The following is a 21,310-nucleotide window of genomic DNA, read 5'->3' as shown; positions in this document are numbered from 1 at the left end:
CATGAGGGGTTTTTAAGTTGGGAAGAGTTACAATGGTTCTAGCAATATCCAGTAAAGAGAAATCACTGATACAAGAAAGAAAACAGACTTGCTGAAGAAATGAGCCAAGTTGAGGGGCTAAGTATAAACATCCACCTGTAAGGAAGAGGAGATAGAGGAGAAGCAGGAAGGGGGGAAGAGCATGAGACAAAAACATACAAGTGCCACTGCAGGTGGGTAAGCACGCGAGTAGAGGAGGCCAAATATTCTCTTTTGGTGGCTTCTGTGTTGTCAGCAAAATGGAAGCAAATTCACGGAGAGTGGGAGATGAAATGGACGGACAAGAGACGGACGGTGAGATGAAACAGCCTTTAAAGTTCCAGGCCAACCAGGCCAGAGCTCCAGGCAGCCTGGAGGCCTGAGGGCGCTGTCTGGTTCCCCGAGGCTGAGGCGATGCAGACAGACATCCCATGTCCTTTGGGAGACATCTGAGCCTGTTTCTAACAGGTTCCCTACTCTCTCCTGCCCTGTACAGCCAACATCTTCAACTTCACTCTCCACCTCCCTCACTCTGCCAACACCAGTGTCACCTCCCTCCTATTGCCCAACTCGGCATGCCCTGGCAGTGGCCAGCAGTGACCCAACAGCCCAGCTCCCGAATTCACTCAACCTCCACACTGCAACTTGCAAGCCACAAGCTTCCTCCTTCTCTGCTGCGCTCCCAGGCAGCATGGCTGGCTCCCCGCCCGCCAGCCTTTAAACACCATCCTTCTCTGTGATTCCTGAGAACAGATATCAATTCTCATTCCACAAGCTCTTCACAGGTTATGTTAAATCCCTGCCCCAGGAATTTAACAACCAATGCCCAGAAACCCCTGGACACTGTTTGAGCAACACTGGCTTAGGGCATTAGCAAGAGTGAGTGAAATGACTGGCCATGAACCCTAAGTCCAGGAGAAACCAGGACGGGTGATGGATGCGAGCGGACGTTGCTGTGGAAAAGCAGCTGCAATAAGGGAACTTGACCAACAGAGCTGGAGGAGCAGCTGGTGGTGCTTAAGGAATGTTTGGGGTTTGTTTTTTTCATTGGTTTCAGGAATTCTGGGGAGTTAGTGCAGAAGTGGTAGATGAGAAGGCATGAAAGTTGACCACCAAAAGGAAATCAAGGCACTAAATTACCAACCATTTAGACAAATGTAAAGTAAGTCAGATGAGTGCCACTGCAGGTGGGTAAGCAAATGGAAAAGCAAGTCATTCAAGAGCAGAAGCAAGATTAGCAATTACAAAAGTGAACGGATTCCTCACTCGAAAATAACAAAACAATTGGAACAGAGGTCACAGGCATGGCTGGACCATTTCCCCAGTTCCCCTAAAATGAGTGTCTTCAGCAGAGAGACAGACCCAAAAGATGAGTGAAATGCAAGCAAGCCCAAAGACACTTCCTGTTCTCCTACAGCGGTGGGACAAAAGGAAAGGTCTCACCACAAACAGGAGGAAACTGTAACAAGGAGAAGAGGGCCCTGGGGTTCTGGAGGAGAATCGGGGAAGGAAGAGCAAGGCGATGGGAGCTCGCCAGCAGAAACCATCCCGGGAGCATGGCCTCTGCCCGCTGACCCAGGCTCTTCAGCCTCTCTGGAGCCCCTTAGTCCTGATACAGATCACGAACAGCTAGGCATTTCCCAAGTAACCTGATAAAACATTGAAAATGCACGGTCGCCCCGCCGCTGGGTGGCTCAGTTAGCTGGAGCATCGTCCTGCGCACCAAAAGGTTGCAGAGTTGATTCCCAGTCAGGGCACATACAGGACGCAACCCATCTACTCCTCTCTTCCTTCCTCTCTCTGAAATTAATAAACATATAAACATATCCTTGGGTGAGGATTAAAAAAATCATTAAAAGCTAATATCCTAAATTCCAGGTGTAAGATCTGAACCTAAATTCAAACTAGAGCATTATAATCAGGCTATACTTTCTGGCTTTTCATTTAAGGCCTATGGGATTCAAGGTCTTCAGTGACTGAAACATAAAGAGTGCTGGTTGCCAATGGGCTCAAGAACTGCAATCACCAACACATTTCTTACAAAATCATGGAAGAGATGACAAGTGAAAGCTCATGCATACAGCTTTATTTTAAAGTTGCTAAATCAGCCAAAACCGGTTTGGCTCAATGGATAGAGCGTCGGTCTGCGGACTGAAAGGTCCCGGTTCGATTTCGGTCAAGGACACGTACCTTGGTTACGGGCACATCCCAGTGCGGGGGGGTGCAAGAGGCAGCTGGTCAATGTTTCTCTCTCATCGACGTTTCTAACTCTCTATCCCTCTCAATTCCTCTCTGTGTAAAATCAATAAAAATATTTTTAAAAATAATAATAAAAAAATAATAAAGTTGCTAAATCAAAACAATTTGAGATATTGAGTATCCTTTTCTAAAGCATCTTTCTTGTTGAGAATATTACAGATGTCCCCCTTCCCCCTTAACTCTCCCAATGCCCCCCTCCACCTGGTTCCTGCCCCACTCCAGGCCTTACCACCCTATTGTCTGTGTCCATAGGAATGCATATTACATGCATATAAATTCTTTGGTTAATCTCTTCCCGCCCCCTCTCCCCCTTTCCTTCTGAGATACATCAGTCTGCTCCATGGTTCCATGCCTCTGGTTCTATTTTATTTATCAGTCTATTTTGTTCATTAGATTCCTCGTTCCTTTATTTTTTTTAAATCAATCTTTATTGTTCATATTATTACAAAGGTTCCTCATTTCTTCCCCCCTCCACCAGGTTCCCCCCCCCACCCTCCGCCCCCTTCCCCTCCCGCATTGTCCTCATCCATAGGTGCACAGTTTATGTTCAGTCTCTTCCTCCCTCCCTTTCCCCCGATAGTAAATCCCTTTTCAGATAGTAAATCAGTTACTTAGCATTTTCTCAAATCAATAATACCTCCACATGCCCAAAGATACACTTCACACAAAAGACACTTCCAAATAGGTCAACCAACCTCATCCAGGCCCTGCACAAGGCACTCACAGATCAACACCCCAGCGCTATACAACTCAACATATCCAGATCTAAGCCTTCATCACTTGATTCAGCAGACCCTCAAGTTCCCGCAAAAGTTTCCAGCCAGTCTGAGAGGCAGCCCCGGGGCAGGGGCAGGCGAGGAGCAAGCTGTTCCGGGCCTGACTCCTCGTTCCTTTATTTTGCCTTTTAGATTCAATTTTCAATAGATATATAATCACTGCCATTTTATTGTTCATATATATAGATATATTTACCTTTTTCTCCTTCTTCGTCTCCTTCATTTTCTTCTTAAAGGATATCCTTCAACATTTCATGTAATACTAGGTTGGTGGTGGTGAACTCCTTTAGCTTTTTCTTGTCTGTGAAACTCTTTATCTGACCTTCAATTCTAAATGATAGCTTTGCTGTGTAGAGTAATCTTGGTTGTAGGTCCTTGCTACTCATCACTTTGAGTATTTCTTGCCACTCCCTTCTGGCCTGAAAAGTTTCGTTGAGAAGTCAGCTGTCGTATGGGTGCTCCCTCATAGGTAACTAACTGCTTTTATCTTGCTGCTTTTAAGATTCTCTCCTTTGTTTTTAAACTTAGGCATTTTAATTATGATGTGTCTTGGTATGGGCCTCTTTGGGTTCCTCTTGTGTGAAAATCTGTTTCCTGGACTTACTATTTATTTATTTCAGAGATATATAGACAAATGTAAAGTAAGTCAGATATATAAATATAAATAGATATATAAATAAATAGATATATAGACAAATGTAAGTCAGATATATAAATATAAATAGATATATATATAAATAGTGTTTTATTTCACAAATAGGGGAAGTTTTCTGTCATTATTTGTTCAAATAGGTTTTCAACATCTTGCTCTCTCTTTCTTCTCCTTCTGGTACCCTCATGAAGAGAATGTTGGTACGCCTGAAGTTGTCCCAGAGACTCCTTACAATATCTTCATATTTTTGGATTTTTTTACTTTATTTTGTTTTATTTTTATTTGCTCTTCTGATTGGTGTTATTGCTCTCTCAAATTCCAAATCGCTGATTTGATTCTTGATTCTATTCTACTGTTGAGTCCCTGTAAATTATCCTTCATTTCTGACTGGTCCTTTTTCACGTCTCACTAAGATCCTGAAAGTCTCACTAAGTTCCTTGAAACACTCATTAAGTTCCTTGAGCATTCCTATAACCATTGCTTTGAACTCTGTATCTAGTAGTTTGCTTGCTTCCATTTCATTTCATTCTTTTTCTAGAGATTTCTTCTGTTCTTTCATTTGTAGCATATTTCTTTGCCTCCGCATTTTGGCTGCTTCCCAGTGTTTGTTTCCATGTATTAGGTAGGGCTGCTATGTCTCCTAGAGATGGTAGAGTGGCCTTGTTTATTAGGTGTCCTATGGAGCCCAGTGGCTCAGCCTCCCAAGTCACCTAAGCTGAGCACTTTAAGTGCACCCCTCTGTGGGCTGTGTGCACAGTCTTATTGTAGTTGAGACATGATTGCTGTTGGCATCACTGGGAGGAATTGACCTACAGTTCAACTGGCTGTGAGGACCAGGTGTGACTATAGTGGAAGAGCTGCTGTGCAGGAGACACCCCTATGAAGCAAGACTTGCTTCAGTGCAGCTTCGGTGCTCACTGAATCTGTCTCTGTGTGTCACTGTGGATGTGTAAAGTTGTAATCTGGTGTGGTCTGAAGCTGTCCACCAGGTATCCCAGAGGTGCAAAGTCAGCCACTGCCTGGGGCTGCCCAGCAGGAGCTACCTGTGCTAGGCATGGAAGTGCCCAGGCAAGGCCACACTGTGAAACAAGACAGGCTAGTAGTGTTGGGTCTTTGCTGAAGCCAAATAATACTCGTTTGAGAGCTTTTAGGAAAGTCTGAAGCCTGAGCCAAGAGAGGCCAGTCATATGGGAAAGCTCCTGCAAATAGCTTGGGTGGGGCTGCAAATTGGATGGTGCAGGGTCTCAGAGAATCACCAAGGCATAGTGAACAGTGTGGGCCAGGCTGATGGAAATTTAGATATGGCTACCAGTCAGCTCTGCAACAGGGGAGGAGGTCTCAGCATAGAAACAATGATCCCTGCAAGCACCCATGTGGGAGAAAGCTGCTGCAGAGTTCCTGCCCTGATTCCAAACAATCCAGTTCTTCTTGTATGTCCATGGATCTCCCAAAGCTGTATCCAGCTCTGGAGCTCAGAGGGAGCAGGACTGAATTCTAGTGTGCTGGCTCTTTAAGAGGAACTGTCTGTGTATCCAGCACCCTCCATGTCACTCAGCCACAATCCCAGCTGGACTTAAGAGCTGAAGTTACAGGGCTTCTCTTCACTGCACTGGAACCCTTGGCTGGGGGGTCTGATGTGTGTCTGGGAACCCTTGCTCCTCACTAGAGGCCTCTGCAGCCAAGCTATCCCTCCTGATTAAAAAATACACCACCCGTGGGTGTCAGGCCCGCCCATTTGCACCTCAGTCCCTCCTACCATCTCAATGTGCTTTCTTCTTTACTTTACTTCTCTAGTTGTAAGACCTCCACTCAGCCAGCTTTCAGTCAGTTCTGAATGATGGTTGTTCTGTATTTTAGTTGTAATTTTTATGTGGTTGTGGGAGGTGGCAAGTACTGGTATTTACCTATGCTACCATCTTTCAGTTCTACCCTTTAAAGTTATAAGCTAACCACTACAATAACTAAAATTAAAATTATAATTCTTTCAACAAACTAAGAGTTGCCCAATGGGAGTCAGACTGGGGAACTGGGTGAAAAAGATGAGGAATTAAGAGTACAAATTTGTGCCCTAACTGGTTTGGCTCAGTGGATAGAGCGTTGGCCTGCAGACTGAAAGGTCCCAGGTTCGATTCCGATCAAAGGCATGTACCTTGATTGTGGGCACATCCCCAGTAGGAGGTGTGTAAGAGGCAGCTGATTGATGTTTCTCTATCACTGATGTTTCTAGCTCTCTATCTCTCTCCCTTCCTCTCTGTAAAAGAATCAAAACATATATATTTTTTTAAGTACAAATTCAAAATAGTCACAGGAATGAAAATATAGTTAATAATCATATATAATAAAGACATAATATGCAAATTGACCATCATGCTTCACACAAGATCGCCACTCCCATGTGGTCACAAGATGGCCGCCACAAGATAGCTGGCAGGGGAGGGCAGTTGTGGGCAATCAGGCTAACAGGGAAGGGCAGTGAGAGGCAACCAGGCCACCAGGGGAGGGCAGCTGGGGGTGACCAGGCCAGCAGGAGAGAGCAGTTGGGGCGACCAAACCTTCAGGGGAGGGCAGTTGGGGGTGGCCAGGCCTGCAGGGGAGGGCAGTTAGGGGCAACCAGGCCTGCAGGGGAGGGCATTTGGGGTCAACCAGGCCTGCAAGGGAGGACAGTTGGGGGCGACCAGACCTGTAGAGGGAGGCAGTTGGGCTGACAGGGCCTGCAGGGGAAGGAGGGCAGTTGGGGAGGACCAAGTCTGCAGGAGAGGGCAGTTAGGGGCAACCAAGAGATCAGGCCTAAACAGGCAGCCGGACATTCCTTGAGGGGTCCCAAATTGGAGAGGGTGCAGGCTGGACTGAGGGACATAGCCCCATAAGTGCACAAATTTTGTGCACCAGGCCTCTAGTCCTATATAATAAAAGCCTAATATGCAAATTGTTCAACCAAAGTTCAACTGCTCGCTATGATGTGCACTGACCACCAGGGGGTGGCACAGAACATGGCGGGCATCAGTAATGCAGCACTGGTAGCAGGCTGCCGCCCCAATGGGCCCCGACAAGAGCAGGACCACGAAGGGATGGTGGAGCAGGCGAGTGGGCGGTGCCAGGCCAAAGTGGGTGCGTGCAGGGCCCGATCACCCCACAGATGGCAACCAGCGGCAACAGCAGGGGGTCGGGCTACCTGGCTCCCAGGAGCTGAGCAAGCCGGGCGGGGGACAGGGTTGGCCCCAATCAATCGCCTCACAGGCAAGATGGTGGAGCAGGTGGGCAGGGTGCATGAGGGTGGGCGGGGCCGGGCGATTTCTGGCCACTAATGTATAAAGAGATTCTATCAATGTAACAAATTACATTAAGAGATTTTCTAATGTTAAGCCAGCCTTGCATTCCTGGGTCACATCCCCCGGGTCATGGTGTGTTAATTCCTTTTGTATACTGTTAGATTCAGCTTGCTAGTATTTTCTTGCAGAATTGTGCATCTATACTCAATATCTTTATAAGACATAGCAGTCTGTAGTTTTCCTTTGTTCAATGTCTTTATCTGGTTTTAGTATCGGCTTGACTAGCAACAACTTCCCTTAATGTTTGTTTGTCTGAGAAAGGTTTTATTTCTCCTTTTCATTTAAACTAGAGGCACAATGCACAAAATTAATGCAAGAGTAGGCCTTCCTTCCCCCGGCTGCCAGCACCAGCTTCCCTCTGGCACCCGGACACCGAGCTTTCCTCAGGCCACTGGCAGGCACCCTGGACCTGAGCTTCCCTCGCATCTGGAAGGATGCCCGGTCAATTAGCATATTACGTTTTTATTATTCGTGCAAGAATGGGCCTTCCTTCCCCTGGCTGCTGGCACCACATTCGCTCTGGCCAAAGCCAGCTTTCCACCTTCCCACGCCAAAGCCAGCTTTCCACCTTCCCACGCTGCCCACCGGCACGGCACGCCTGGGGTAGGGGGACTGGCACCTGCGTATGTAAATTAACCCTCCATCTTTGCTGGGTTAATTTGTATATTCACTCCTGATTGGCTGGTGGGCATCACGAAGGTATGATCAATTAGCATGTTACTCTTTTATTAGGGTAGATGATTAATTTTGCTAGATACAGAATTCTAGGTTGGTTGATTTATGTGGGGGGGTTTTCCCTATTAACATTTTTAATATTTCACTCCTCTCTTCTTGTTTGCAAGATTTCTGAAAAGAAATCTGATATAATTCTTATTCTTAGTCCTCTATTCTGTAAGGTGCTTTTGTTGCCCTGCCTTCTTTCCTCTGTTCTCTTTGTCTCTAATTTTCTGCAAGCTGAAGATGATATACCTAGATACAGATTTTTTCAGTATTTGTCCTGGTTGGTGGTCTCTGAGCTTGCTGGATCTGTGGTTTGGTAGCTGTATTAATTTTAGGAAAAATCTTAGGCATTGTTGCTTCAAATATCTCTCCTGTTCCTTTGTAATTATCCTATAGTTCTTGGCTGTTCATTCCTTTCTTAACCTCTTTTTTTCTCTCTGCTTTTCAGTTTGGACAGTTTGTATTAACATATCTTCTAGCTCACTCACTCTTCCTTTGGTCCTGTGCAGTCAACTGATAAGCCCATCAAAGGCATTTATATTAGTATATTTGACTTCTACCATTCTTTTCGAATTTCCATTTCAAATGCATTAATCATCAGGGAAATGCAAATAAAATCTTTCATGCATTTTTTTCCATTAGAGCCCTAAGCATATTAATTATTTTAAATTCTGCCTTTATAATTCCCAAATCTGTCATACCTAAATCTGGTTCTGATGTTTGCTTTGTCTCTTGAGACTGTGTTTTGCTTTTTATATACCTTGTAGTGTTTTTGTTGAAAGTTAGGCATTATATATAGGGTAAAAAGAAATGAGGTAAGTACACCTTCAGTGTGAGGCTCTATGTATCTATCTGGGAGTTAGGCTGTTTACTGTAAGATGTCACTGTGGGCATCAGAATTTCCTCTATTGTTCTTATGTTTCCCCATTGCCTTGGATTTTTCTCTAGAGGCTCCATCTGAAATAGAGTCTGACTCTAACCCCTTGTTATCATCCAGAAACCTGACTGATGTGATAGTTAAGTGGTGGCGTAGACAAAGTAATAAAGCTCCTGGCTACTACAATATGAGATCTCAATTCAAATGGCATAATACCTAATTAATTAAAAATAAAGCAAAAACTAGACCAATGGAACAGCACAGAATCCAAACTTAAGCCCCACAAATATAGTTACCTAAATTGTGACAAAGATCATAATGGTGCCTAAACAATTGGACATTCATGTGAAGAAACACATATTACCCTACTTCACAGCACACCTAAGAAATAATCTGCAGGTGAACTTAGATCTCAGTGAGAAGAGCAAATCAAGTAAGTACTTAGGGAAAAGCACAAGAGACATCCTCATAACCTTGGATTAAGCAAAGATTTCTTAAATGGAACATAAAACAAAAAAGCACTGACAATAAAATAAAAAATTAATAAAGTGAACTATATTAAAATTAAGAATTTCTGCTCCTCATAAGATATCAACCAATAGGTGGGGGAGGGTTTCTATATATATTTCTCTGACCAAAGTATATCTCAAATAAAAACTCTTATAACTCAATATTAAAAAGATAAACAAACTAATGGGGAAAAGCCTTGAAAGATTTCCAAATAACCAATAAACTTTTGAAAAGGTTCTCAAATGCATTGATCATCAGGAAAATGCAAGTAAAATCTTTTGTGCAATAAATACTATGACACATTGGAATAGCTAACATTTAAAAGGGGCAGAAGCCCTAGCCAGTATGGCTTAGTTGGCAGATTACTGCCCATGAACGAAGAGGTCTCCAAGAATCAGTCAGGGCACATGCCCAGGTTGCTGGCTTAATCAGCAGTAGGGTGCTACAGGAGGCAGCATATAGATGCTTCTCTCAACCTCTCCCTTCCTTTCATGCTAAAATCAATAAAGATATAATAAACAAACAAATAAAAATGGCAGAAAATAGCCGAAACCGGTTTGGCTCAATGGATAGAGCGTCGGCCTGCAGACTTGAAGGGTCCCAGGTTCGATTTCAGTCAAGGGCATGTACTTTGGTTGCAGGCACATCTCCAATGGGAAGTGTGCAAGAGGCAGCTAATCGATGTTTACCATCCCTCTCTCTATCCCTCTCTTTCTCTCTGTAAAAAATCAATAAAATATATATTTTTTTAAATGGCAGAAAATATTAAGTGTTATAAAGATGGGAAGCAAATACACCTCTCATACAGTGCTGCTGGAATGTAAATTGGCCAACTGTTTAAAAGCACCTCGTAACTGCAAAGCCTACATAACCCAGTGGTCTCATTCCTAAGTATCCACCTGACCAAACGCACAGCCATGTTCACCCAAAGATATGTCCCAGAATATTCGGAGCCAAAATCTGGGAACTACTGGATCAAAATAAACATGAACTGTGCTACTACCGTGTTTCCTCGAAAATAAAACATCCTCCGAAAATAAGACCTACTACCAGGTTTCCTTCTGAGTGGATATAAGGCATGTCCCCGAAAATAAGCCCTCCCACAGGCTCTGTCTCAGAATGAAAATTAATTTACAGTAAACTGGTTGCTAGGGCCATCCCAACTGGAGACTAGCAACCAGTGACATTACGCAGAGTCCTGATGTCACTGCTGTGTGGAGGCGGAGTGGAGGTTGGAGTGAGCGGTGAGCGCGGGGCAGGAGAGAGGAGACTTTCGCAGATGCGTGTAGAAGAACAGGAGGATTAGAGCTGATGGGACACAGTGAAGCTGGTGAGTGCTGGTCTGTCTCTGGTGACACTACCTGATGCTCGCGGCCGCCCTCATGATGACTGAAGTTTCTCAGTCAGTGGCAGACCCTGCTCCAGCCCAGATCCAGGCTCCAGCAAGCCCAGTGACAGTCCCCAGGCAGGCCCCAGGGGGTAAATGTCTGATAAAGGGGTAAGGGGGATGTCTGGTGAAGGTGTTCAGTGGCACAGGGGTGGGGGGGGGATCACTTAAAATGACACAGGAAGATCAAAAGGGGTTACTAAAATGGTAATTCCCCTTCTGATTCTCCTGTGCCATTTTGATTCCTCCCTCTGATCCCCTCTGTGTCATTTTAAGTGATCCCCCTCCCCCCACCTTGATACCCCAATTCCTTTTTTTACCCCTAGAAATGAGCGCAAAAAGAAAAAGCTACTCCGTGGAGTACAAGAAAGGAATTGTGAAGACTCTTGGGGCCAAAATCTTACTGCTTTCTGCAAAGAGATGTTGAGTATTCGATTGGTCCGAAAATGGTGAGCAGAGTATGGTAACCTCATTGAACAAGTGGACAAGGGAAATGCTAAAAAGCACAAGTGTGGATCAGGTCGGCAACCATTATTTTCCGAGCTGGAAGACCTGATCTGTGAATGGGTTGTTGACAGGAGAGCAAAGGCTTTGGTTGTGAATAGGGCTCAGATTCAAGAATTTGCCCTTGCAATGGCACCACAGTTTGACATAGCCCCCAAAGACTTCAAAGCATCACAACACTGGCTGGATAATTTCCTTCAGCGAAGTGAACTGTCTTTAAGAAGATCTACTGGTACAACATTGTTTAGGTTGGAAGATACTCAAGTTATTTTTTTTAATTAAATTATTATTTTTGTACATATACCAATGGCCCCCCTCCCATACATACCCTCCCTCCCCAGAGTTTTGTGTCCATTGGTTGTACTTATATGCATGATACTCAAGTTATTAAGTGAGCACTTGCATTCAAGTCCTTTGTTGATGGTGCTGACTTCTCTAAATACAATCTTTCCACCAAAACCGGTTTGGCTCAGTGGATAGAGCGTCGGTCTGCAGACTGAAAGGTCCCAGGTTCGATTTCGGTCAAGGGCATGTACCTTGGCTGCGGGCACATCCCCAGTAGGGGGTGTGCAAGAGGCAGCTGGTCAATGTTTCTCTCTCATCGACGTTTCTAGCTCTCTATCTCTCTCCCTTCCTCTCTGCAAAAAATCAATGAAATATATTTTTAAAAATAAATAAATAAATAAATAAATAAATACAATCTTTCCAACATGATTGCTATGGATGAAACTGCAGTGTTTATGGGCCAATCATCTCAAACAACAATTGGACAGCGGAGTGCCTCCTTATGTACATTCCCTACACTGCTCACGAAAGTGCACGTGTTTCCTGTATTTTGGCAATTCGTCTGGATGGAACTAAAATTCCACCTTTAACCATTTCTAAGGGCAAGAAGGAAAAGATTGAACGTGTTTTGGGCGTTTTTATTCTTGAAACTGAAAAAACCTGGGCCACACAAGTTATAAGGAAGTGGGTCTATTTAATGCTGCCACTTGTTATGCGAGGGAGCCAAAGAGGTCTGCTAGTCTGGGATGCAGCCAGCACTCAACGCGCTAAAGACATGAAGACATTTCTTTAAGAAAGAAAAATAGATCAGATAATGATTCCCGCAGGAATGACAGCCTATCTCCAGACTCTTGATATTGCAATAAACAAGCCATTCAAAGACAATATGCACATGGAAATTAATGACTACCTTGAAAACAGAATGGAGAGAAATCAGCGTGGAAACTTTGTGAAACCTAAATGCAAGAAGTTGTGACTTGGGTGAAGAATTCAAGAGAGAAAATCACTGACAGTTGCATTACAAATGCACTGCGAGCAGGCTACCTTGACAAGAAGTACTCATTTAAAGACAGTGCTATTGCTAAACATGAGAGATTTGGTCCACTGATTCTGAAAGAAATGGAGTCACAAGAAATTCACCAGGAAATTCAGGAATTGGATTGTTATGATGATGTTCCAGAAGATAATGACATGATTGTCATTGAATAAATTAGTAAATTCTTGATACTGTAGGATTCACAGTTTGTCTGGTTTGTGTTGACAACTACCGTACTACTGCACCATATACAGGTAATAAATTTCCTTTATTTTCATTTAACAATAAAATGTGTACCATATTCTTATTCATGGAAAAATAAGACATCCCCTGAAAATAAGACCTAGCACATCTTTGGGAGCAAAAATTAATATAAGACACTGTCTTATTTTCGGGGAAACGGTATCACACAGCTACAGCTGAATGAATTACAGCCATATACAAAAAGGAGAAATTTCAGACATCATTCAATGAAAGAAAAGACACAAAAAGTGCATACGCAGAGGTTCCGTTTATATCAAAGCTCACAGCCACGCAAAGCTAACCTAGTAAGCCAGCAGGGGCCACTGTCCAGGGGTGAACTGGAGTGACTGGCCAGAGGGAGGGATGGGGCTCCGGACGCGCTCACAGCCTTTCTCAATCGCCTTTCTCAATCACATGTGCAATGCTCAGGCCGTTCATGTGAGATCGTGCACGCCTCTGTGCCCTTTCAGCTTCGATTCAAACACTGAACCTAATGTACTGTGTCAAATTTCACCACTTCAGACTTTGCATCTCCTCTTTATTCCAGAGGATGACTTGGCAAAGTGATTCTCAATTTTCAAGATCAATAACTACACACGAGGCCACTGTACGCTACGAGGTTTCACCTCAAACCAAGTGCGGCAATCTGGGAGAAGTTAGGAAGAAGGGCCAACGCCAGTGCATGAAGAGGATGTGTTTTCGCCGTTTTGCACACACAAGTAGCACGACGCTGTGCTCCGCGCACCTTGAAAAGGCAGAGCATCAGAGAGGGCTGCCGAGGCCACGCCGGGTCCGGACCGCGGGCAGCAGCGCAGAGCGAACCGGGGCGAGAAAGGGTGACCTCCTAGGGCTGCCTCCCCTCCAGCCGCCGGCCCCCCACCCCCCGGGTTTCGGCCTGGATGCCAGTGGGCCGAGGCCGCCGCGGAGGGCGGGAGCACACCTGTCCCCGCCAGGCCCGCCGCCGGCCCAGGGAGAGCGGGGCGCGGGCGCAGGTGCGCGGGGCGGGCAGGTGGCCGCGGCGCTGCCCGTGGAGGAGGTGGCTCAGGCGACTGCGCAGGAAGGCGGCGGGGGCGCGGAGGGGCGGGCCGGGCGGCCGCGGCGCAGGTGGCCTGGGAGCGGCGGCCGCGGGGGGCGGGAAGGGGCGCGGGGTGGGGGCCGCAGGGACGGCAGGCGCCCGCCGCTCACCGTGGACTCCCGCACTTGGCTGTGGAAGTGCTGCTCCCGCGCCGACACCTCGTCCAGTCCTTCCATCCTCTGTCATGCCCGCGTCCGCTCGCCCCGCCGCACCATCGCCCGCCGGACCGAGGGGCTGGGCGGCCGCCGCGCGGACCGGGCACCACAGCGGCGACAGCGCTGGGCGGGGACCGCGACTACCACCGCCGCCGCCGCTCCGGCGCCGCCTCAGGAGCCGCCGCTGTGGGCGGGCACAGCGACCCGGGGCGGGGCCGCAGATGCGACGTCGGAGCAGGCGCCGTGCGTCAGAGGAGCGCGCCGGCGTCTTCGGCCCAGAGGCAGAGGGGCGGGGCCTATTGGGGAAGGCGTGGTGGGCGGGGCCTTGGGCCGGGGCGGGGCTTCAGTCCAGGCCCCAGGGCAGAGGCTGACTGAGCCGCAAGTGACTGAGCAGTGAGGGTGCGACTGGGGAAGGTTCGAGGAGGCAGTTCTCCCTCTGGTGAGGGGAAGGGTGCTGACGCTCTGTGCCCACTGGAGTACACTTAACTCAATGCCCGTTAGTGCCCAGAACCAGCACCCGGCTCCCGGCACCCAGCACCCAGCTCACTCTGTTAAGAGTTGGGCAGAGTCAGGCAGGAGCTCTCCCAGGGACATTTAGTCTGCCAAAGCAAGTAAAGATAGGAAGGTGGTTGGTTCAGGACACGCTTTGGGCAGAAACCGGCTTTCTGGGTCTGATAAGGAGCTTGGGCTTGCCCACCTGGAGAAGTAGATAGCCTGAATGTGCAGCACCCGCCGAGTGGCAGGACTGCCCTCAGCCTAGGGCGGTTTTGACCCTCTGCAAACCCACAACAGCATTTATTAGGGGGACTGCAGAACATGCAAACACGGTAAGTCACCCCATTCTGCATGCAAGGTCTTTTATTGTTTTTTTGCTATAAAATTACATTTAAAGGAATATGTATCATCTTACTTTTGGATTTATTTGACTAGTAGAGGCCTGATGCAGAAAATTCATGCAAGGAACTCAGCCCTTGAAGCCATGGAGGCTTACCTCGGCCCTCACAGCCCCAGCTGTATCCAGAAGATCATCTGGAAAGACTTTTGGAAGGTCGTTTGGCTGTCTAGTCTAATTAGCATATTATGCTTTTATTATTATAAATTAGTGCCCTGGTGCACGAAACTCATGCACAGGGGCAGAGAGTCCCTCAGCCGGGCCTGCACCCTCTTCAATCTGGGACTCCTATGGGATTGGGCCTAAACCGGCAGTCAGACATCCCTCTCACAATGCAGGACTACTGGCCCCTAACCGCTCACCTGACACCCTGCTCTTCCCCAGCTGCTCTCCCCTCCTGGCCTAATCGCCACTAACCGCCTCTGCCTCAGCCATGCCACCATAGCTTTGTCCGGAAGGTGTCCCAGAGGTATCCCAGTCTAATTAGCATATTACCCTTTTGTTAGTATAGATAAGGAAATCATTTAAATTCTGTTGTGGAGTCGAATCCTGGGTTCAAAATAAGACCACTGGAGGCTGATGATTAATTTTAAAAAAAGCAAGCAAGGATTTATTGAACTGGCCAGGCCAGCCTCAAGAGCGCGACATGTAGGTGGTCTCCACACGACTGCACCATTTCAGGGGTAGGCAGTCCCTTTTAAAGGTTCAAACCACAGGAATTTTCATTTGTTCTAAATTTTACTGGGGTCAGCCTGCAGGGTCGATGCTAGTCACATCCTGCTGGACATTGGAATGTGGCCCTATCTTGCGATAGCCGATAACACAGAAGCAGAGCTCAGAGGTTATCTACAGTTTCTATCCCTGAAGCTACTGAGTCAGTGGGAATCAATCTCCTGTGGTTGGTCCTGTGTGGGATCCCTTAACACGACCCGCGTGGTTCAGGCCCACTCAGGGTCCGGTTTCTGGAGAAGGCCGCACACTAAAATGAAGAGAGAGACTGGAAAAGAGTTAATTTGGGAAAATGGGGGCCAGGCGGGAAGTCCACCTCTAGTGGGAAGACTAACCCCTGCTCTGGCTTTTTACATTCCTTTTATTGGATTCTGAGACAAAGACATCTCTTAGGCAGGAAGTTCCAACAATAGAAAATCAACTTACATTTACATATGATTAACAAATTAAAGTTGCCTCAACCACCACTCTCTCAACTAGACAATGAGTTAATAGCTCTGACCATTCAGAGCCATCTGGTTGGCTAGCTCTTTCTACATTTTACTACCAGGGAACAAATGTTTGGTTTTCGGTTAGCCAGCTCTGTTTACATTTTACCCCAGTGACTCAACTTAGAGTCAATGAGTTAATAGCTCTGACCATTCAGAGCCATCAAGCCTGGCTAGCTCTTTTTACATTTTATTACCAGTGACAATGTTAGGTTTTGGTTATGGCAGTCCTGGTCCTAGGCAAGGGAAATTGCCTTAGCCTCCAGGTCTCCACCTGGAAGTGAGGTAAGTACCCTGTGAGGTAAGTATCAGGTGCAGGAGCCAAACTATTAATACAAGGGTTAAAATTCAAACAGCAGTTTTTATCAAAGTATGGTTGCCACTATATTTCAATTCCTGTGGCTGTGATTGGTTTTTATTTTTTGTTTGCTTTGGAGGGCAGAAGTGTTGGCATCTCTCATTGAGAATTATTTAAGAAACAAGAAGCCCTAACCAGTTTGGCTCAGTATATAGTGTCAGCCTGCAGAAGGGTCCCAGGTTAAATTCCAGCCAAGGGCATATACCTTGGTTGCAGGCACATCCCCAATAAGGGGTGTGCAGGAGGCAGCTGATAGATATTTCTCTCTCATCAATGTTTCTAACTCTCTATTCCTCTCCTTTCCTCTCTGTAAAAAAATCAATCAAATGTATTTTTTTAAAGAAGCAAGAAAATCTACAAATTGCTTTCAAATGATTTTTTATAAATCTTTATTATTCAAAATATTACATATTGTTACACCCAGACTTCGTGATCCTCAAGGACCACCAGGGAGCCGAGGCCGATGCAAACAAAAGAGCCTGTACCATGCTAGCATGGGCTCCTCCCACCCACGCCGGCAGCATGGCAGAAGAGAGAGCAAATTTCTCCCAGTCCAGGGGTTTTACTCCAGTCGGTGGTGATGTCACTGCCTCGGCTAACCCTGATTGGTTGGATGAGGGCTAGGGATAACTCCACCCTGTGGGGCGGAGTTGGGAGCTCATCCTCGCCCTGCCCTCTCAATATATCTCTTTATTTTTCCCCATTAACAACCTCCACCCTGCACCACCCCCCCTTAGGACCTCATGGCCCATTGTCTGTGTCCAAGGGCCATGCATATATGCATAAAGGTCCTTGGCTGGTTACCTCCCACCCATCCACCCTCCATTACCTTCCCTACAAGATTCCATAAACTACTCCAAGATTCGACTCTCTGGATCCACTCTGTTCATCAATTTATTTTGTTACTTAGGTTCCACATATGAGTGTGATCATGTGATACTTGTCTTTCTCTGACTGGCTTATTCAAGTAAGCATGATGCTCTCCAGGTTCCTCCATGCTGTCTCAAAGAATAAGAGATTCTTCTTTTTTACTGCTGCAGAGTGTTCCATGGTGTAAATGTACCATGGCTGTTTTATCCACTTGTCTATAATATGATGGGCACTGGGGCTGTTTCCAAATCTCAGCTATTGTACATTGTGCTGCTATGAACATAGGGGGCATACATTCCTTCTGATTCATGCTTCAGGTTTCTTTTTTTTTTTTAATATATTTTATTGATTTTTACAGAGAGGAAGGGAGAGAGATAGAGAGCTAGAAACGTTGATGAGAGAGAAACATCGACCAGCTGCCTCTTGCACACCCCCCACTGGGGATGTGCCCGCAACCAACGCACATGCCACTGACCGGAATCGAACCTGGGACCTTTCAGTTCGCAGACCGACACTCTACCACTGAGCCAAGCCGGTTTCGGCGCTTCAGGTTTCTTAAGATATATTCCTAGTAGTGAGATCACTGGATCAAATAAATGTGAGTCACACATTTTTGGGGGAAACCTCACGCTGTTTTCCATAATGGCTGCACCAGTCTGCATTCCCACCAGCAATGCCTGAGGGTTCCCTTCGTGCCACATCCTCACTTGCAGTTTGCTGATTTGTTGATGGTAACCATTCTGACAGGTGTGAGGTAATACCTCATTGTCGTTTTAATTTGCATTTCTCTGATGATCAGTAACTTTGAGCATTTTGTCATGTCTCTTGGCATCTGTATGTCCTCTTTGGAGAAGTGTTTATTTACTAGGTGTACCGGTTAATAATGTGGATTTTTTTCAATAGATGGAATCACACATATGTTGATATATATTCAATTTGATATGTATGCTATTTTGTTGTATTGACAACAAGCTTCAAAACTTCATATGTCAAATTTGCTGAAGGTGTTAACATCATATATATTTTTACACTTAAAAATGTTGAGTTTTGTGCCAATAAAAGAGCATTTGAGGGAAATTTTAATTCATTATTTTGAAAAAAAGTGCTGCTGAATACTTCGGGAAGTTTATGGTGAACATGCTTCATCTCAAGATACTTGTGAATGCTGGTTTAAACGCTTTAAAAGTGATGATTTCAATGTGAAAAACAAAGAATGTCCCGGTCAACTGAAAAAGTTTGAAGACCAACTATTACAGGAATTATTGGATAAAGATGAATGTTAAACTAAAAAACAACTTGCAGAAAGATTAAACGTTAGCAAACAATTTCTGATTGTTTACAAGCAATAGGAAAGATTTTGTTTTATTATATATTTTTAAAATATATATTTTATTGATTTTACACAGAGAGGAATTGAGAGGGACAGTTAGAAACGTCGATGAGAGAGAAACATCGACCAGCTGCCTCTTGCACACCCCCCACTGGGGTTGTGCCTGAAACCAAGGTACATGCCCTTGACTGGAATTGAACCCGGGACCTTTCAGTCCGCAGGCTGATGCTCTATCCACTGAGCCAAACCAGTCCTGGCCAATAGGAAAGATTTTAAAGGAAGGAAAATGGGTGCTACATCAACTGAACAAAAGACAAATGGAAAACTGAAAAGGCATCAGTAAAATGTTGCTTCAATGGCATGAAAGAAAGTCTTTTTTGCATAGAATTGTGACACAATGAAAAGTGGATTCATTTTGAGAATCCCAATTACACAAAATCATGGGTTGATCCAGGTGAACCATCAACATCAACTGCAAAGGTCAAATGGCTTCAGAAAGAAGACAATGCTCTGTGTTTGGTGGGATCAGGAAGATGTGGTATATTGTGAGCTTCTAAAACCAAACGAAACTGGTTGCTACCAACAACAAATAATCAATACTCATTGCTACCAACAACAAATAATCAATCTGAACCATGCTTTGATTGTGAAATGACCAGAATGGGCCAGAAGACATGGCAAAGTAATTTTGCTTCATGATGACAAACCATCACACACTTCAAACCCAGTTAAAGACACCTTAAAAGATCTTGCCTGGGAAGTATGAACCCACCCAGTGTATTCACCAGACCTTGCTCCTTTAGATGACCACTTGTTCCAATCCATGACATACGCACTTTCTGAGCAGCACTTCAAAACATACAAAGAAGTGGAAAACTGGGTCTCTGAATGGTCTGCCTCAAAACAAGAAAAGTTCTATTGGGACGGTATCCACAAATTACCTGAAAGATGGAGGAAATGTGTAGCTAGTGATGGACATTACTTTGAATAAAACACTTTTAAATGTTTCTCTTAAAATCATCATGTTTTCTTTAATTACAAAATCTGCATTATTAACTGATACACTTAGTAGGTCCTTTGCCCATTTTTTAATAGGATTGTTTGTCTTCCTTCTGTTAAGTTGTATGAGTTCCTTATATATTTTGTATATTAACCCATTAACAGATGTATCATTACCTTTTCATTTGTTGATGGTTTCTTTTGCTGTGCAGAAGCTTTTTATTTTGATGTGGTCCCATTTGTTTATTTTCTCCTTAATTTCCTTTGCCCTAGGAGCTGTATCCATAAACATACTGCTACAAGAGATGTCTGAGATTTTGCCGCCTATGATTTCTCCTAAGGTTTTTATAGTTTCCCAACTTACATTTAAGTTTTTTATCCATTTTTATTTTATTCTTATGTATGATATAAATTGGCGGTCTAGTTTCATTTTTTTTGCATATATCTGTGCAATTTTCCCAACACCATTTATTGAAGAGGCTGTCTTGACTCCATTATATGCTCTTGCCTCCTTTGTCAAATATTGAACATAATGGCTTGGGTCGATTTCTGGGATCTCTGTTCTGTTCTATTGGTCTATATGCTGTTCTTGTGCCAGTACAAGGCTATTTTAATTACAGTGGCTTTGTAATATAACTTGAAATCTGGTATTGTTCTCCAACTTTGTTCTTCTTTCTCAAAATTGCTGCAGCTATTCAGGGTCTTTTTTGGTTCTATATAAATTTTTGGAGTATTTTCTTAGATCTGTGAAATATACCATTGATATTTTAATAGGTATGGCATTGAATTGGTAGAGTGCGTTGGGTATGGACATTTTAATGATGTTAATTCTACCAATCCATGAACATGATATATTCTTCCACTTGTTTATATATTCTTTTATTTCGTTTTTCAACTTCCTGTAGTTTTCCCAATACATGTATTGTATTTTGCCTCCATGGTTAAGTTTATTCCAACACATTTTAATTTTTTTGTTGAAATAGTAAATTGGATTGTTTGTTTCATTTCTCTTTCTGAGAATTCATTATCCATATTAATAATAGCCCAAGTGGTGTCACGCCCTCACATCATCACAGATGACTATCACAAGGTGGCCACGCACACAGTGGAGTCAGGGCCTGGTGGCCATTCCGCATGTTGAGTCCTGGGGTTCTTAGGGCTCTGCTCAGTGCAGAGGAGGCTGGTCCTGGCAGAGGAGGTGGGTCACAGCAGGGGAAGGCAGTTGTGGGTAATCAGGCCAGCAAAGGAGGGCAGTTATGGGTGATCAGGATAACAGGGGAGGGCAGTTGTAGGTGATCAGGCTGGTAGGGGAGGGCAGTCGGGGTGATCAAGCTGGCAGGGTAGCAGTTACACGTCAATCAGGCTGGCAGTGGAGCGGTTAAGGGGCAATCAGGCTAGCAGGCAGAAATGGTTAGGGGAAAGTAGGCAGGCAGGAGAGCAATTAGGAGCAGTCCCAGGTTGTGAGAGGGATGTCCCAGATTGGAGAGAGGCTTAGGGGCATCCCTTGTGCATGAATTTCTTGCACTGGGCCTCTAGTTGGCATATAAAAAAGCCATCCATTTTTGGGTGTTGATTTTGTATCCTGCTACATTGCCAAATTCATTTATTAAATCTAAAAATTTTTTGGTGGGATCTTTAGTGTTTTCTACGTATAATATCATGTCATCTGTAAATAATGAGAGTTTTACTTCCTCCTTTCCAAATTAGATGCCTTTTATTTCTTCTTCTTGTCTGATCACTGTGGCTAGGACTTCCAGTACTTTGTGTTATGCCCAGACTTCGTGATCCCCAAGGACCACCAGGGAGCCAAGTCCGATG

General features: G+C 45.0%; 1 protein-coding gene across 12 annotated transcripts in view; it reads right to left on the bottom strand.

Moving 5' to 3' along the window:
- LMBR1 (limb development membrane protein 1) overlaps positions 1-14,039 on the bottom strand; it is a 137,385-nt gene extending 123,346 nt beyond the window's left edge. For 8 of the 12 annotated variants that reach the window (XR_004987040.2, XM_036432722.2, XM_036432723.2 and 5 more), the window contains exon 1: positions 13,782-14,029. Coding sequence is in view for 11 of the 12 variants with exons in the window: in XM_036432722.2 (XP_036288615.1) it covers positions 13,782-13,847 (66 nt within the window). In the remaining variant the exon portion in view is untranslated. Of the gene's footprint in view, positions 1-13,781 lie in introns of all 12 variants that reach the window. The other 4 variants (XM_045579808.1, XM_045579809.1, XM_036432724.2 and 1 more) reach the window with 2 other exon arrangements.
- Between the last annotated feature and the right edge of the window lie 7,271 nt (positions 14,040-21,310).

Source organism: Pipistrellus kuhlii, unplaced genomic scaffold, assembly GCF_014108245.1.
Source record: "Pipistrellus kuhlii isolate mPipKuh1 unplaced genomic scaffold, mPipKuh1.p scaffold_m20_p_116, whole genome shotgun sequence".
NCBI classification, from domain to species: Eukaryota; Metazoa; Chordata; class Mammalia; order Chiroptera; family Vespertilionidae; genus Pipistrellus; species Pipistrellus kuhlii.
This window is presented reverse-complemented; position numbering and strand designations above follow the sequence as displayed.